Genomic DNA, 18,644 nt, shown 5'->3' with positions numbered 1-18,644 from the left:
CATCATGAAAAGAATTACTTTACATTTTTCAAGGTAAGTATTTGCCCATGTATATATTGAAGATATTTTACTCCAAGGAGAAAAAAATTAATTATTTTTAAATTTCCTCTAAATATAGAACTAGCCCCAGGTTCATCCCCGAATCCACAGCTATACTGTTTAAAAAGGCACAGACGTGCATTTACCAACCCTGGAATTGCAAAATGATTTCATTATTAAGTCTTGGTTTATTCCAAGCCTTCTGGATAATCTCGAACAGTACTGCACTTGTTGTTTAACTCTAGAGATTTTGTAATAAAAGTTTAATGAGTTACTTATTAGTAGAATGTTTATAGCCATTATTTTAAGGTGAACAATAATGACGTAAAGTTTGTACGCATTTGGTTTAAAACGTATTCAACTCACATATCAGTTAATGCTACAGTGATTTGTTAACAATCTCTTATCAATGTACATGTCTAGAGGCAATGTAGCTAAACCACAACTTTACCAAAGCTGTGGCTAAGAACAAAACTAAGGAAGGATTTCTCATTTGTAATTATGTGAAATCCAGATCTTAACTTTTAGCATTTCAGAATTTGAACAAGAATTGTTTTTATTATGGCATTTTGAGCAGATTTCATAAGGGGACACATATAAAGCAAAGGGACAAAAATTGAAATTAAGTCCTGAAGGCACTGCATATTTATTTCTATTTAAAAAGCTAACCAGATATTCTATTAATGATCATAAATATTAAGAGAACATACCAAAATAAATCTATCCAATTTCCGTCTAACTGAAATACTGTGAAACCAAAGGTCAATCACATCTCCAAAAAACACTTTCTTGCCCATGTAGAAATTTCCTACAAGTTTTTCAGATATAGGTCAGATATTCCAGGAACTATGAGGCTGTGATTTAACCACAAAAGTTTTTAAGGTATAAAAATAAATGGGAAATATATATATATATATACTGAATTTGTACAAAAATTATAAACTCAAAAGAATGACATAGTTACCTGTCCTTAATGAAACAAAATTTATTTAGATTTTGTAATTAGACCATAACTTCCCACTCTTACATATTTACAGATGGGTTCTATAAAAAGAATGACTGAAACTAGCAACTGATTTTCATATTGTTTTTTGCTGCCATTTTTATACATGAATTACTCATTAAATCAATTTGAATATAATCATCACAGGATTCAGTACAGTACACACATTCTGGAAGCATGTAGAATCAAAGCAGGGTTATCATAAGAGGGGTAAAATATATTAGAACACAGAGCAAAATAAACACATAGAATGAAAGTAAAACCAAATTAACTCAAAGCCACAAAATGGAGAAGACTAATGTTTCCTCCAATCTTCCAAACCCCCTTCCCCAAAAAGAAAAGATAAAATACAATGAACATGTCATATGATGACTTTTGTTTGCTTACGCCACATACCGTAGGGATGGCCATATTCAATGTTTCCAAATACTAATAAAAAAACTATATTTCTATCCTTTAGTATGTTTTCAAGATACTATCCTTTGATCATTCAAGGAACCAGTTGAGTTCCTTTCTATCATGCCATATCTTTAAGCAATACTTTGTTTCTATCAAGCAGTGAAATTGTAAGGGAGGTTCATCCTTAAAAATCTATTTGAAGACATTTTGCAACAAATGGAATTTGCTTATTTTATGGACATTTAAAAAAGTAATCTCTTCTTTACACATGTTAATATATATAAATGTGTTAACTTAAAATATATTCTTACCTCCCATCCATAACTGGGGTCTTTCAGGTTTGACCTCTGTTCTCCTACATAAGGCCCAAACTTTTCACCTGCTTCAATTTTCCTTTTGGTCCATATTCCAAGGCCTGCTCCAGGCATATTTGACTCTCGAAGTTCAAACTCAGCAGGAATGGGGATATCATCAGGGATGTAGATGGGGGCTTTGTAAGGAGAGCCCTCCTTCGGAGTGAATGCTTCGCTGGATGTAGCTGGAGAGCATGGCTCTTGAACATTGAGGGAGAGAGTGCTGGCTACTCCAACTGCATCTGGCATTTCTTCCAAAGGAATTTCAGAGTAGCTGCCATACACACACTCATTACCTGTGAATAAATAAAAAGTTCATTAATTCCTACTAATATAGAAGAGACAGAATTCCACATCTCAATCTTAAGCTTATAAAGTTGTTGCTTTTTAAAGACAAAATAGGAAAGACCAGTGTTAAATTATGCCTGCATTAAAATCTGTTATTCACAGATGAAGGAGGGGGGAGAGATTATTGCCTCTTTGGTTTATCTGTGTTGAATCCATAAATCAAATGAACTAATCTTTAACTGCCAGTTCTCTCATGGACCAGCTCAACCTATTATGCAGTTGGGAAACAATCAGCAATTTAAATATTATTATGAACAAAGTAGAGATAAGAAGTAAACATATGTGTACCTACAATCCTGCAAACCATCCCCAATTGGGAGCTAATAGCGTTATACAATGTCTTGGAAAGTTATATCATGCAATGATATCTTGGACTAAATTGTAGGAGAGTCATGAAAGATTCCAAAGGCTTCCATGTGCAACAAGGCTTAAATTTATATGGCAGGATTATTTATTGGAATATTAATTTATGTTTGTTCTTTATTTTTCCTTTCTCATTTCAAACACATCGTCAAGCCCTTGGTATTTCCTTGCCTCAGTAACTTACACAGCACAGAGAGTTAAAGTTACTTGATGCTAGTGATTCCTCTGGACATTTGTAAAAGCTAAAATCCTTGAAGAAATTAGGTGAGTTTTCCAGAGGAAAAAAAGAGAAGACAGTGTCTTGGGGTGCACCAAAAAGACAGTGAATTTCCTCCAGACTGCGAAGTGGTAGAGATCAGAGGGCCTCTGCATGGAGCAGTGCCCTGGGGGAGGTGGCAAGACCATCTTCGAGGGAAGAGCAGGGTAGAGTAACTAGCAGTCTGGACACTCAACACCGGAGTTCTAAGGTATCCCCAGAGCAGCACAGCACCACACCTGTAGTAAATGATCACACCGTATCAGCCTTAAGATCTTTATGCAACATGGGGCTGGAAGGAAGCATAAAGAATAATGACTGAGCTTGAATTTCCCACCAGTTGAAGGAGATTTCAGTTATCTTAAAGCAAATAAACATGTTTCCACTAAGATTCCACTAGGATTATTCCACTAGGATTATGGACTGAGAGCCAATCCTAATTTGTTCAATTTGTAGACCTTCAAGGGAGGGAACCAAGAAAAATGGGTTAAAATTACAAGAAGACAGATTTCAATCAGACCCATCCAAAGGTAAATGGATTACCTTAAGTTCCCCAGCATAGGGGCTCTAATATAGCCTAGACAGTCATGAATTAATGATGATATGGAGAAACTGTAGCTTTAGGTTGATGAACTAGATGACCCTTAAGATCCTACCAACCCTACAGTTCTATGAATTATTAAAATCTTCCAAGATAGTTTATTGAGCTAGAGGGTAGAAAACCTGAGTTCTATCCCTAATTCCTTCTCTGATTCTCTATGGAAATTAATTAACTATAAAACCTATTAACAATTGTCCATCAAGTACTGACTTCTCTTAAAGTTTTGTGAAGTGCAAAGTGATTGTACATGCAAAAGTATCTTTCTAATGAGGTGCTTGGTTCTTGATTCAAACAATGAGATAATGCCATTTAAACCAAGCACAGAACCAAATCAGGACCCAAACTTATTCCTATGAGACATTTGATCTCAACATAACAAGCTCATTATCATTCAAGTTCAGCATATACAAAATCTTGCACATTATCATCTAGTCTCAAATCGAGTCTCCTGCCCACTTCCCCATTTCCATTAAACATAATATTTCCCCCAATTATCCATATTCAAGGTTCTAAAATAACATAGATATTTTCTCTCCTTCATCCTCAGTCTATTCAGTCATTAAATGCTGTCCATTCTTCTTGCAAGATTTGTACCTTCATCTCATTCTTTCAATCCATGTTTTCATTCCTGAATTTTCTAACAGTCCTCTAACTGGATCTTCAGACCGCCAACCTCTTTCCAGTATCCCTCAACACTGAGCCTGTACAATGCTGCTGAGTTTATTTTCCTGGCATATCAACATTCCTGTGCAATAGCCTCTAATAACTCCTAATGTCCACAAGTAAAACCTAGAGTTCTTAGGCTTGGAATAGAATCTCTTTCATTTTGAAAGCAATCTTATTTCTCTCTTAATCTCAACACTCCTCAGTAGGAGCCCCCAGGCCAGAAAAAGCTTATCCCTGACTTCTGAACTCAGTGGTTCTTCCTGCCAGGCTACCCTATCTCAGTCCCTTTGGCCATCCAACTTCTAGTCATTCTCTATGTCAACTCCCAACTTATCTCTTTGCCATCCAATTTAGCATAAATATCCCCCTTCTTTGAATTCTCACATAATTTCCTCCCTCAATCTGATGATCAAATAATTCTGCCTATTGTTACCTAGAGTTTAATATGAATAATTCTTTTATTCCAAACTAGGAAACAGACCCTTAAAGGGAAAATTCAAAACACACTTCTTAGGAATTCTCCAAGTGATCCTCATGAAGGTGCTCAAAAAATACTTGTTACATAGATAATCAACCTAACGTATAATTTTATTGAACTACTAAACCAAACCAATATTTTTCTACCAAATATAGGAAATTATTTTGATCCTGAAAAGCATCTTTAAACCCGTAGAAATGGAACACTATAGATTACAAACTTTTCTCCAAGCCCAACATCAAAAGAAACTATTTCAATAATGCCCCCAAAGAAATACTATCAGAGAAATATACTTCAGGGTCCCAACACCTTTGATAAAGTCTATCTAATTTTATTCTTCAGGGAGATTTTTCATTTCAACCTAAGAGCCAAAAGTTCACTAGCACTCTTGATACAGCTAAAAACATATTTAAAAATCTCTCTAGAGTTGTAACATTTAATTACTGCAAATGCAGAGTTATTTTACAGATTCTTAAAGGGATTTATCAATCAATGTGAAGATTTTGGGTTTTTTTGAGAAGTGCTAAAAATTGGAAGACATTGTGTAATCTATAGACTTATCCATTTAAGCAGCAGGAAACAAAAATGCTTCCAAATGAATAGAACTATTTCCTCCAGTAATTATCCATTAAAGGTCAGTAAAATCTCCCCTGTTGCCTCAAAGGGTTAAATTAGTCATACTGTCAGTTCCATCAGAGTGATCTCAAATCTTAAAAAAGGATAGAGACAAAGCCATCTGGGCCCTCCCCCTGACATAGCTGACCCCATGCCTTTGAGTTACCCACAAACTTTCCCAATGCATAATTTCTAAACTAGTGAGTTTGGATTTTAATTCCTGTGGTGACAAAATACACGTGTGCCCAGGCTGCTGCACAGAAGAATTTGAATTTAAAACCTGAATGCAATTTTGCTTACAATAGCAAAAAAATCCAATTAAACCTAAAGAACAACTTATATAGGTCAAGCAAATCCAGGAGAAAGACTTACGGTCCTATTCATCCACATGCAGGCGTTAAATGTACATGCAAACTCAGGCAATTTGTTTTCAAGCCACTGTTAATCTAGTATCAGCTGAATTAAATATAAAAAGGGCTGTGGTAACAAAAAATGGAAATATAAAACTGCTGAGTTTTACGTATCAAAACATGCAACAATATTTCAACGTAATCTAGCATTATGAAATTTTCAACAGCAAATGCAGTTTATCATACTGCATTGAATATTTGCATAAACCAAAGTAAACTACTGTCTCCATGTACATTACTCAAGAACTATCCAAAAAGCTCCTAAAACATTTCATCTAAATGACAAACTAACTCAATTATCATATCTCCATTAAATCTCTGTTATTGAGGAAAAATTGGTAGATTTTTTCCCTGAGCTGTAACTACAGTTAATTAAAGCATTGCTCAGTTATCATATTGACAGGTTGGACACATTTACAACAGGTTAGTAGCAGGTAAGAAGTGCTATATACATCAGTGCTCCCATAAAGATAAATAACCCTTGTAACTTCTTGGATCTGAACTGCCTGCTACTGGAATTTGCTTCTTGCATCCTTTAGGTGTGTCATTAACTGAAGGAGGACAGAAGGACAAGCTTATTGTTCAATTTGAGGCAAATGACTTGGGAAATGCTCTTGGAAATCAAACTCTTCAATTCAACTTTTAGGTGTTCTGATATCCCTGGAAACCAAGAAAGCGGCCACACTTGTATCAGACTGTATTTATTTCTATGACTCTGAATAACTACCATAAGGTTTCCACTTGAAGAGATGCATTTTGAAAACATATCAGAATCTGCAAAGAGGAAACTGCAGAAATAATACTGATAATAATAACTTCTACAGATGTATCTATGTTTTCTCACAATCCAATGAGAAAACTATGGTGAGAAGAATAACCTTCCATTTTGCACATGTGTAACCTGATACTCAAGGACGCTAATCCGTATATACAAAGTCAGCTGAGACTAGAACCCAAGTGTTTAAATCCACTCCTCCCTTTAACTTGTAGGCAACTTGCTTTTTTTCTTTAAAGATATGTTTTAAAGTTTGTTTTTTCAAAATTGTGGCCCTACCATGTGAATAGTTTATTTTTTCACCTTTTCACTTGATATATGAACACTTTCTTATGGTTTTAAAAATATTAAACTATATTTAATTGCTACATAATATTCTATAATATACATCCATAATAAGTGAACTATTAGCATAGTATTTATTTATGTTGCTTCTAATTTTCTGATACCATAAATACCACTGAAATGAACGTTCTTTCATATAAATATTTATTTTCATCTATTTTAATTTCCCTAGATTAGATTCCTGGAAGAAAGCTTAGTGAGTATTGACAGATTGTTTATCAGAGGTGTATACCAGTTTATACTTCTAGCAACCATACTGGCATTTATTATTATGTCTTGTTTTTAAATTTTATTAATACAATGGAAAAGACTGTATATCTATTGTTGCTTTAATTCACATCTCAATGATTACTAAGACTAAATATTTTTGTCATTTCTATTTCTCCTTTTGCAAGTTATTCATTGTTTTTAATGCAGCTTTAATTGGGCTTTTATTGGTCTGTCTTATTAATCATAAAGAAATGAGCCCTTTGATATAGTTTTTGCTACTATCCCCAGTAGATCATTTATCATTTGTTTTTTTTAATGGGGTTTTCGTTGTACAAACTTTTTAACTTGTATGGAATGAAGTCTATTTTTCCTTTGTGATTTTTACATTTTTCTTAGAAAGTCCTTACCCATCCTAAGGAAAAAAAAAAAACATTCTCTTGTATTTTCTTTGAGCTTCATAGTTGCTTTCCTACCAACCTTGGATTACCAATGATTTACTGCTGAGTGAAAAGCAGAGAAAAATGATTTCATTTATTTGAGCTCCTGTGAACGGCAGGCTAGGAAAAAAAATGCCATTTCACTCATAATTCTTTGGTTCTTATTTGCAAGGCTGGCCTAAAATGCCTTCTCTTTTTGTGGGTTTTACATAACTCACCATTTGTTTAACTTGGCCCCTCTGCCTAGTTTAACTGCAAATCTTCTGGGCAGATGCCATTCAAAATCCTGAGTTTCACCATTAATAGCATTCCGTACCTGTCATATAATACTTATCACTCAGCATTATCATTAGTGATACTAACATAAATAATTTTCCTCTCTACTCTTCTTCACATGATAGAAAATATTTAGCAACTAAATAGAGTTTAATATTAACATTAAAAGCATATATATGTAGTTTGACTCTAAGACAAATTTCCTTAGACATTAAATAAGAAATCTGTTCTATATACTCAGCTGTACACACATACGCATATAATAGACACATCCATGTGCATTTGTAGTGTGCTTGTGTGCTCACTAATCTTAAAAATAGGCTGAGACAGAAACATGGTTTGAAATCTCAGGCAGACTGGTTGAGATCAAAACTACATGAAACAACTGCCAGGAGGAGACCAGCAAGGGAATTGAACAGATTAGGTAACTCAGAAATTTAGACATTTCCCCCCATTATGTTCCTCATTGCAGTTTTGTAATAAAAACATGAGCAAACTTCAAAGGAAGCTCTGTAGTAAAGGTTAATTGCTACTAAAGAAGAGGGTGGGCCCGAGCGCCAGTATTTTGTGCCCTACTTGAGAGCAGACAGGAAGGATTACACGTGGCTGAGAGCTGCGGATGCGTGCCCAGCTCCACGAGCAGAGCAGGCGCTGCCAAACCTCAAGCCCCACCGGGGAACTCCTGGTAGGACGTGAGCGCATGAACACGAATCCAAGAGTTGGTGCCTGCTAACGGTAGGACAGGGCGGGGCGGGGCGGGGCGGGGAGGGAGGGGGAAGACATCAATTTCCTTCCAAAATTCAAACCGGACATGCTCTTCTTCCCTTGTTAGGACAATTCCAGAGCGTTGACCGAGGCCTGTTGCCGAGAAAGCAGAGGAGCCAGCTCTTCTGCACCAGCAACGCAACCAATCAAGGCGCGCTGGGCTTGGGGAAAGGGTGGAGCCCAAGTCATGCCAGATGCACAAACAGAGCAAAGGAGGAGGCTCTGAACTGGCCAGCAGAAAACTGTGAGAGAATGGCCCCAGATAATGAAATTTAAGATCCCAACGAAAGGAAACTAGTAAAAGTAAGAAAACCGAATTGCCAGAAAACTGACTTAAACTAGCTTTGAAGCACCGTAGAACGGGTCCAGAGGCACAGGCTGAGAAAATAGAGGCATCTAATAGAATGGAAGCTGCTGATGGACATGGTCTTCAGAGTGAGCTGCCTCCAGCAGAGAGGGGTGAAAAGAAAGTAGACCTCATGGAATCCGCTGACACTGGATTGCATTTGTAGAATCCATGTCTCTGGAGGCCATTATTTTTGTGAAATAACGTATCAACGTGGTTTGGCACATGGAATTTTTTCAGTGATCTTCTAAGCTTCCTTGCACCTCCAGTATTTGCTACTTCCTTGTACCAGAGTATTCCATTTCTTCCTTACGGAACTTTTTCCCCCAGGGTTTCCTAAAAATATTCTGTTTATGGGCTGTCAAAAAGACCCTAAAATTATGAAAGAGTGTTGGGAGGCAAGCGAGGAAGATGGCAAAAAATACCACAGGAGTTGAAAGTAAAGGACCAAATCAGTGAACAAACATTTATCTTTCTCTTGGGATTGTGGCATATCCCTTGCTTGTCCTGGGGTTTTAAATCTGGTTAAGAGTTTCACCACACTCCTAGGAATTTCACAGACATTTCACTAAAGAAGTATGGTTTGTGAATTAAACTGGTAGCTTCTAAGCTCATATGAAATGGGTTTGGCCACTTCCAAAAGTTCCTCATCAGAGATGGAATTAAGTTTTTTAAAACTGGTTAGGGAAAGTAATTGTCAGAAAATTCATAGTTGAGGTACCAGTAAAGCCCTTTGGTATCTACTTACAGAATCTAAAACAGCTAAAATAAAGACATTAAAGCTCTGTGAGCACTGCTCCAAGGAAAAACATGACCTGGTTAATGTTTGGCTTATTCTGTTGTTAAGGGAGACCCGATCACCAATACCCACTGGAATGACCAGGTAAGAACAGACTTATCACATATCACATACTGTTTCTTTTACATTATAACTATGTGCCTCCACTCTCTTTTAGCAAGACAAATTTTTAAGAGACTTTTGGCAACCTTTGACCTGATGGCTTTTCTCATAAGCTTTTTATATCCCCAAAGTGATTTTCCTTCAGATTCATTTAGAGTAAAATAGAAATGCCCTGAAATTATGTCGCAGCAGACTGGGTGGTTACTCTCAGGCAGTCTGAAATGACCAGAGTACAGCCTTTCAGTATTCAAGCCATATCTACAGTAATTATTTGCCAGCATATCTAAAAGAAGGCAGGCATTTCCTGTTGCACACAAATGGGACACTCTTATCTAAATTACTGTTTAAACAGGTATTTAAGAAAAGACTATCACAGGCAGGAATTTACTGATGACGGAACACATTAGTTGAGGGCTGGACACATTAGTTGAGGACCAACCATTGTCAGGAAAGGAAGCATATCAGCATCAGGAAGGTATAGGGAATATTTTATAACTCCCATATGGGTCAAGTTGGGGGATTTGTAAACTATGCCGTCTGCACTCAGGAAAAGCAGGAGTGGCACAAGCCCTGACGTGGAGGTCCGGATTCCGCAATAAGTCTTCACTGCCCAGAGTAACCTCAGAGCTTGAGACTCATAGCTTTTTGGGGTCCCTGTTTCCTTATCCATAAAATAAGCACATTGGACAAGTTCAGCCCCAGGTCCATTCCACTCAAGCAATCTCAGTTCTACATAATGAAAACCAAAGGATGGTCAAAGTTTGGTATACCAGAAGCTTATAAAATATATTTCCTGGAAAGACACTTTGAGAATTGGTTTGGTCTCTCCCAACATGTAACCTAGGAGAGACTGTACTCTGGCTGCCCAACTTTGTTCTAACCAGTAAAACTGGAATTTATTCCCAGTAGAGGCTTATAAAACTGGGCTGTTATTCTCACATTAAGTAGACTGCCCTCTGGTGAGGACTGTGGTTTACGTGTGGGCAGAATGTGTGGTTTACTACCTCTAATTTGTTTATGTTGTTGATGGTGGTTTCAGAAGAAAGCTGCAGCCCTTCACATGCTAAAGAGTGACCTGATTTGCTTCCTTTAAAAAAAAAAAGTGTTTAAAGCTGGGGAGGAGAGCATGAGGGTGCATTAATGTGCCATTGCTAACAGAGGAGCAACTGGGATCCCTCTGACCACAGAGCTGCTTCATCCAGCTCTGCATGTGAAATGAGAGCCCCAACTTGTTTATTATAATTACCTAAGTGTGGCTTGGTGGCTTTTGGCAGAGATCCTTGCTGCCTCCAAAGGAGAGACCAAAACTCAGGAGCTACAAGTTAAAGGAAGGAGCAGGGAGTGTATTTTGTAACAAGGAGACTGAATTCTAACATAAACTAGGTAAAAATATTCAAAACAACCCTCAAAGATGAAGATCAAAAAGTAAATGAGATTGCCCTCCACTTTCTACTATATAATAAACAAAGATAGGTGTGCAGGAGAACTGAATAAACAGTGTAAATATAAGTTCAAGTTCATTGTCACAGCTAACTTGATGCAGACCCTTCCCTGTTGCTACAAAACAGAAGAGCTTTCTTATAGCCAGGAGTCCTACATAAAGAAAAGAAAATAATTATGCATGTCTGGCAGAAGAGGGAGTTGTAGCAATGGCTTGCCGATAAAAAGGAATGTGAACAAGCCATAGAACGCTAACCTAACCACACTCTGAGTTTGATAAGGAGCAGAGAGTGCCCAAAAGAATGAAATTGTGTTAGTCTCAAAATTAGGTTTTATTTGAAAGTGAACAATGTTCCTTGTTCTCACAAGGCTTGGTAACAAGGACAACAACGTATGATCTTAAAGTGATTCTGTGGGGAAATTCCTTGATTTAGCTGATTTCAGCTTGGACTCTCGCCCCATTGCAAATACAGTATCTTCAGTGTAAAATAAGTTTAGATGATTCCAAGGAGTGCAATTTTCTGCCCCTATTTCAAACTCTAAAAGCCCCCATATGGAGTTTCCCAACACTACATCATATTAAACGTAAAATCATTCAAAACCATGGGGATGGATGGAGTGTCACTGAAAAACATAAAGAAAGGGTTTTTTATAATTTGAGAAAACATTATACACTTAGATAAAAAATGTTTTCAGGAAAAATATGAACAGATGTAGCATGTATATGTGTATACATACACTAAATAGCACTTATGATTTGAGAAGGGGTAATTTCAACATTGCTAAGTGGTAACACAAGCTAGGTATTTAAGGGAATGATATAATATTACAACTTCATAGACTACCAAACTATGTATGGTCTCTGGAAATTGTCATTATCAACATGTACAATAACTAGTAGCATTAGGTGGTCTGTACAGTATCCTTCAAGTCTAATTGAGTCACACAGTCTAAGACACTTGATGGGCACCAGGCACTGCCTCCTAATGAGAACTGACTTTTAGAGAAAGGCATTCAGGACCTCTTCTATATAAATTACTATCGTTTGCAGCAAGAGAGGATTATAAATGTTTGCTGGCAAAAAACTAAATTTATTTACAAACTGGGTCTAATTTACTCATGGCTCCAGTACAATCGGCTTTTGTCGAAATATTTATGTTATCTGTACTTTTGCCTCACTAAACTCTGCCACAATCATAAACACTGTTGAAAAATTATTTGCAGTTAGCAGGATTTAAACTACCCATTATATCACCAGCTAGTGCCAGTAAACTTTTGCACTGGTTGATAACGTTTCCTGTGGAATAAATATACATTTGACTGTCAAAATCTTTGGTGGGCTCCATACTATGAAAGTTAAGTATTAAACAGATGTCCCAGACTTCACCAGTTTTGTGTGACTGCTTCAGTCACACATTCCAATTGAAATTTTGCGGGTAGTTAGACTACAAAAGTGCCCAGATTTCAATTCTTTCCTAGCATTAGGAGAGGAATTAGATGATTGAAGTGTTGGGGTGATACTCTTTGCCCAAGATGCTACTTCTCAGACTTAGTCATTTATCCACCCCAAAACATTGATTTGGTACCATTCTGTGCCTGGAACTGTGAAAGTTGCTATGGCTAGGTATAGAGTTGAATAAAATCAAACTTCTGCCCTCAAGAAACTTAGAGTTGAGTAGTGAAGACAGAGATGGTAACAGGTATATGACTATGCAATAAAATAAGATCTAAAATGAGGTTAGGAAGAGTGATGGCTGTTAAGAGTTGAATATAAGTAACTGCAATTGGGCATGCCAATCTACAGAATTAGGTGAAATGGGTAAAGGGGGTCAAAAGGTGCAAACTTCCAGTTAAAAAATAAGTAAGTCGTGGTGACGTAATGTACAGCATGGTGACTATAATGAATAATACTGTATTGCATATTTGAAAGTTGCTAAGAGAGTAGATCTTAAAAGTTCTCATTACAAAAAGAATTTGTAATTAGGTATGGTGAAAATGTTAACTAGACTTACTGTAACAATTACTTTGCAATACACACAAATATCAAATTAGTACACCTGAAACTAATATAATGTTATACGTCAATTTTACCTCAATAAAAAATGGAAAAAAACAAGAATAAATCTCTTCTTTCAATTCTTGGTGGAAATGCAGTTGTCATTCACATTCATTTCTTAGAATCACCACGTTCTTCACAGTAACATAAGGATCAAATAAGGGATGACTGGGACTTCCCCAGTGGTACAGTGGTAAAGAATCCGCTTTCCAATGCAGGGGATGTGGGTTTGATCCCTGGTTGGGGAACTAAGATCCCACATACCGCGGGGCAACTAAGCCCGCGCACCACAACTACTGAGCTCGCGCGCCTCAACTAGAGAGCCCGCGTGCCGCAAACTACAGAGCCCACGTGCCCTGGAGCCCGGGCGCCACAACTAGAGAGAGAAAATCCACACGTCACAACTAGAGAGAAGCCCGCACACCACAACAAAAAATCCCACATGCCTCAACGAAGATTCCGTGTGCTGCAACTGAGACCCAATGTAGCCAAAAAATAAGTAAATAAAAATTTTAAAAAAATTCTTTTAATTGCATCAACTTAAAAAAAAGGGGATGATTTACTCTCACGGCTTCTAAATAACTCAAAATGATGAAATGAACAGGTTCTAAAACAGCATTGCCCACATATCTATTACAAAATAAGCCAAGAAGAAAACTACATGGAGAAGTGGATGGTTTCCCTGTCATGTAACTAGTAAAAATGTATTTCTGCGTGGTCTACTTCACTGCAAAAAAACCAAAAGTTCTCCTGTGAACCAGGTGGGACTGCTGGGATGCCCGTGAAACTCCCACCAGCCTATAAATGGCCCAAACCACAGCATTTACCTTCCAGTTTGAATTGAAAGTTGTGCTAAACAGACCAGAGGTAGTTCTGCTTGACCTCAGAACAGTGCTGTATGCAGAGGGAAGACCGGCCGGATCACCCTGGAGTCTCCAATTTAAAGCAACAGTTGTCAGAGAAAACGGCAGCACTACTATTTTCTGGTGTCCCACACTATTCAAAGATGATGTTCCTTTCCCAAATAATATCCACATATGCCTATGATGGTCAAAGAAACTTAACTAAAAGCAAAAGTAGCAAAATAAATTTGAGAGCTGTATTTATGTGGTGGAAAAAAATCTCAAAAAAAGAATCTATTCATCAAGGTGCTTTGCGAAAGAGGAATACCCAAAACCTGTTCCAAATATTTGTAACTTCATATTTCGTAGTATATACATAAAATATTGTGTTGCCTACTTATATCAACATTATCTAAAATGACTCTTATTTCGATCCAGGTATTATTCTCCAGAATAAGCAAAATCTCAGTGATTTTGTTTTATGCTTTTGCTGATCATTTTATGGATTCATTCCAATAAATCTTCTTTAACAAACTGCTTTTTAAATAGGTTATAGCTGTTGAGTATAGCTAAGTTAATAGTTAAGCTGTTAAATATAGTTAAGTTAAAACCTTTTGGAATCATGTTGCTTGACTGATGAAATAACTGATTGCAATATCCATTTTTTCATAGCATTGTAGAATCTCAGAGCTAAAGAAGCTAGAAAATCATCAGTGTACTCATCTAAACATGTAAGATGCTTGTTGATTCAAATATATTGTTCATCAGTCCATGTAAACGTATATAAACTATGACTGCTTGAAAGGAAAAATTGGAAATACTGTAATTCTATCAAAAGTATATAATGTTAAGAAAATCCTCTGGGGGCAGGAGAGATTCCTAAAGCATATGAAATAATTTTGCAATAACTTAACAAGCCTCGTGCTGTTTTTATTTTTGTTGTTTTTGTTGCTCTCCCTGTTGTATTACTCTATCTACTTCACTCAACTTTTTAATACTCATCACCACTATTAGATCTTAGCAACTATGATCCAACACATACCACAAACCGTTAAATTATTTAGTCAACAAGACTTTTATATGCAAAGCACCACGTGGGGGGTCACAATAAAAAGAATAAAGTGAAATTGCTGATTTCAAAGAACTTATAATCTAGTCAGGGAGATAAGACAAATGCCCAGGAAGAATTAACTTGTATAATACAAAGCTGCAATGAACAGAGTCAAGTGAATGGTATAGAAAACAAGAACTACAATAATAAACACTAAAAGTGATTTCCTCTTTTTTAAGAGAAAACTGAACTGGAAGATGGCTAAAAATTCTACCTGTGATAAAGACAGATAATTGAAAGAACTGTGAAACAAAAGGTTATAGACTGCAGCTGAGCCTTGGAGAGGTAATGACTTTTAATTGGATTGAGTTTATCATATTCACAGAGGTACAGCAGACACAGAAGAAAGGATTAGAGTGATTTCCACTTTCCATTATTTGGCATAATGAGAAAACAGAGGGTGGTCTACATCTCTCATACATATTATGAGCCATAGGAGATGCTTAGCATGTCAGTTTTTGGTAGCATTGAGCTTTCCTAAATAAACACATTTATTTGGACATAGTTAAGTCAAAAGAAGTCACCTGGCAAAAAAAGGTTACAGGTCATTCATTTGAATAGTGCAAAGGATTTATGAATTTTTAAATTAACCCTCCTAAATCTCTACACCATTTCGAACAGTAGGGTATATCTGCATTTGCCTTCAAAGTTTAGCCAGCTTAGAAGGGTCAAATGAAAATACTTGGCTAAAGAAAAACCAGCTGAGCAGACTTTCTTTCTTCTAGGTATAAAAGGGGTGCATTATAAATTCTTTCCAAAACAGCATTATTTACATCAAGTCAAAACACATACAAAAAACAAACAAACAAAAACCTTGTGTAAATATGTGGTGAGTCATAAAAGGATCAGGCAATTTGCCCACCCCAAATTCAAGTGAGCCCAAGTAGGGAAGTTTATGAAAGCACACCTCCACCAAAGTTCTTCTGGACTATAAGGTGATGAGAGCAGGAAGCATGGTGCCTAATGTACTGTAGAAACCCCCTGCCAAAGTTTCTAGGTCATGATAATAATTTAATGTATAGTTCATGACTCAGAAATGTCAGACAGGGCTTCCCTGGTTGCACAGTGCTTGAGAGTCCGCCTGCCGATGCAGGAGACACGGGTTCGTGCCCCGGTCCGGGAAGATCCCACATGCCGCGGAGCGGCTGGGCCCGTGAGCCATGGCCGCTGAGCCTGCGCGTCCGGAGCCTGTGCGCCGCAACGGGAGAGGCCACAGCAGTGAGAGGCCCGCGTACCGCAAAAAAAAAAAAAAAAAGTCTGCTTGTCTAGCACAAAAGCAAACCAGTTGTGCTAGAAGTAGTGAATGGTATCTTTTTCTTTCTCTGAGTTGAGAAAGTCTAACAGATATTTTTGCAAAAGGCATCACACAAATTGTGCCTGCAGTCTGTTTAAGGATACAGTAAAAGTGTCCCACTGAAGGAAGGGAAAGTGCATGCTGAATCTACACATGCTTCTGTACACACACATACACACACACACACACACACACACACACTCTCCAAATGCTCAAAATCCTAATAGATGAATTTAACCAAATGGAATCAATTCAGAGTTTGTACCGTGTCCTCACATTGCAGCCTCTTCAAATACATTTGTTAGAAGAAGAGTAAAACTAGACAAACAAAAAATCCCTATATGGGTAAACCATATATTTATCCTTTCCTCAAGATTTTTACTGAGTCCTCCTGGAAGGAAGATTGGTAAACCAACATCGAATATTGCCAACTAAATTTGATTCTCCAGCATTTACTGCAACACCTGCTATGAACCAGCTGTACTTTGTAGGTTGTAGAATGTAAGCTTCACGAGGGTAGGGACCCTGTCTGCTTTGTTCACTGGTGCGCCTGCGGCACCAGACACTATGGCACTATGGTAAATGGTCAATAAATACTTAAAAGAATGAATAAATATAGGAATAGATAAATACAGAAATGAGCCTTCAAGGAGTTCAGAGACAAGAGCAGCTATCCCAAACCAGACTGTGCATCCAAATTTCACGTGGAGCTTATTTCTTAAAGTACAAACTTTATGGCATTTCTAGATCTAGCAATAAAGAAGCCTTGTTCATATGATAGAATCATTCTTCATAACATCTCCAGCTTCCTAGTATATAGCCTCAACCCACAATATCACAAGTAAATTCAGATAAACTGTAAACCACAGCCCCAAGCCAATTTCTGTTTAAACCAGAAGACCACACGGGATTCAAGTCCACCTAACTAGTTATGTGGCCCTGGGAAAGTCTCTCAATCTAGTTGAACCTCAGTTTATTTATCCATATCTGACATTTGCTCAATATGGTAGCCTCTAGACACATGTGGCAACTGAGCCTTTGAAATGAGGCTACTCCAAATCAATAGGAGCTGTAAGTTAAAATTATACACCAGGTTTTTAAAACTTGGTACAAAAATTGTAAAATATCCAGTTGATAGTTTTTGTATATTGATTACATACAGAAATGATACAATTTGGGATACAGTGGGTTAAGTAAGAGATACTAGTAAGATTAAGTCTCCCTGTTTCTTTTTACCTGTTTTAATGGAGCTACCAGATATTTTTAAATTAATATGTGGTTCTCATTTATATTTCTATTAGACAACACAGGTTTTTAATATACTTGTGACACAAAATTACAGTAAAAATCAGAAGGAATCATTCATTTGAGCATCTTTCGTATACTTTAGAGGAAACTGTGAATGCCAAAAGTCAATATCATTATTATTAGGAAAGATTCTCTCGTCTCTAGGTCTTAAGTGACAGTTCTTAAAGGTCAGTGTCTTTCAGATCCACCTGCATTCAGATAACAAAAGGTAATGAAATGGTTCGTGAATGATTCATTCTCTACCACTCCCCTAGCAATAATCTCTCAATAGACACTTGTTGAAACCAAATGTGAAAAGATCAATGTGGTCATTGACATGGTACAAAGAGATGAGTTCTTCTGCCAAGAGCTGTGTGATGATGCAGGAAATAGCCTGGACTGAGTATGGTTAGAGGAGGCATTACTGGCCAATGAGCAATAAGCAACATTTGATAATGGGAAATGATAAACTTTTCCCATGATTTTAGCCCAAAATGCACAGAAGAAAAAGTCATGGGATTCATTTATCTCTTCTCCTATCTCTTGGGTAGGGCAGGTCAATTCCTCCCACAAATATCCCATTTCAACACTTCAAAAAGAACATGTGCCTTGAAAGATAAAAGAATACAATAAAAGAACACGAAGAACTTTCTTGCTGTCCTTTCATTACTAGGGTGTAATAGGTGAACATCCAAAAACACCTCTTAAGTCTCAGCTGATGGATGAAGATGGAAACTGGTACACTTGGGATGTAAATACCTCACAATACCCTGATAACATTCCCAAGACTTTTAAGAAGTTCAGTAGTAGGAAGACGGGCAAACCCACCCAGAGTTCTCTCAGAGTTCTATTATGCGAAAGTGAGGAGTAGCCAGGGTTCCTTTGGGGTAGAAAATTAAATTGTCATATGCAGCTTATTCTGTACTCTTACTAGATCATGCCTCTAGACATTTATGAATATTAATTGACATATTTACTGCAATGTAAGGCAGCTGCTAACCTAACATTCCAGCCTTTGTTCCAAACCT

At 37.1% G+C, this 18,644-nt stretch overlaps 1 protein-coding gene across 4 annotated transcripts in view; it reads right to left on the bottom strand.

Moving 5' to 3' along the window:
* MECOM (MDS1 and EVI1 complex locus) overlaps positions 1–18,644 on the bottom strand; it is a 566,538-nt gene that overhangs the window by 285,265 nt on the left and 262,629 nt on the right. For all 4 annotated transcript variants that reach the window (XM_030863959.3, XM_030863952.3, XM_030863965.3 and 1 more), the window contains exon 2: positions 1,753–2,090. In XM_030863959.3, coding sequence (XP_030719819.1) covers positions 1,753–2,090 — 338 coding nt within the window. The remainder of the gene's footprint in view (positions 1–1,752; positions 2,091–18,644) is intronic.

This window comes from Globicephala melas, chromosome 4 (assembly GCF_963455315.2).
Source record: "Globicephala melas chromosome 4, mGloMel1.2, whole genome shotgun sequence".
Lineage (NCBI taxonomy): Eukaryota > Metazoa > Chordata > Mammalia > Artiodactyla > Delphinidae > Globicephala > Globicephala melas.
The sequence above is the reverse complement of the archived record's forward strand: the minus strand, read 5'-3'. Positions and strand labels throughout refer to the sequence as shown.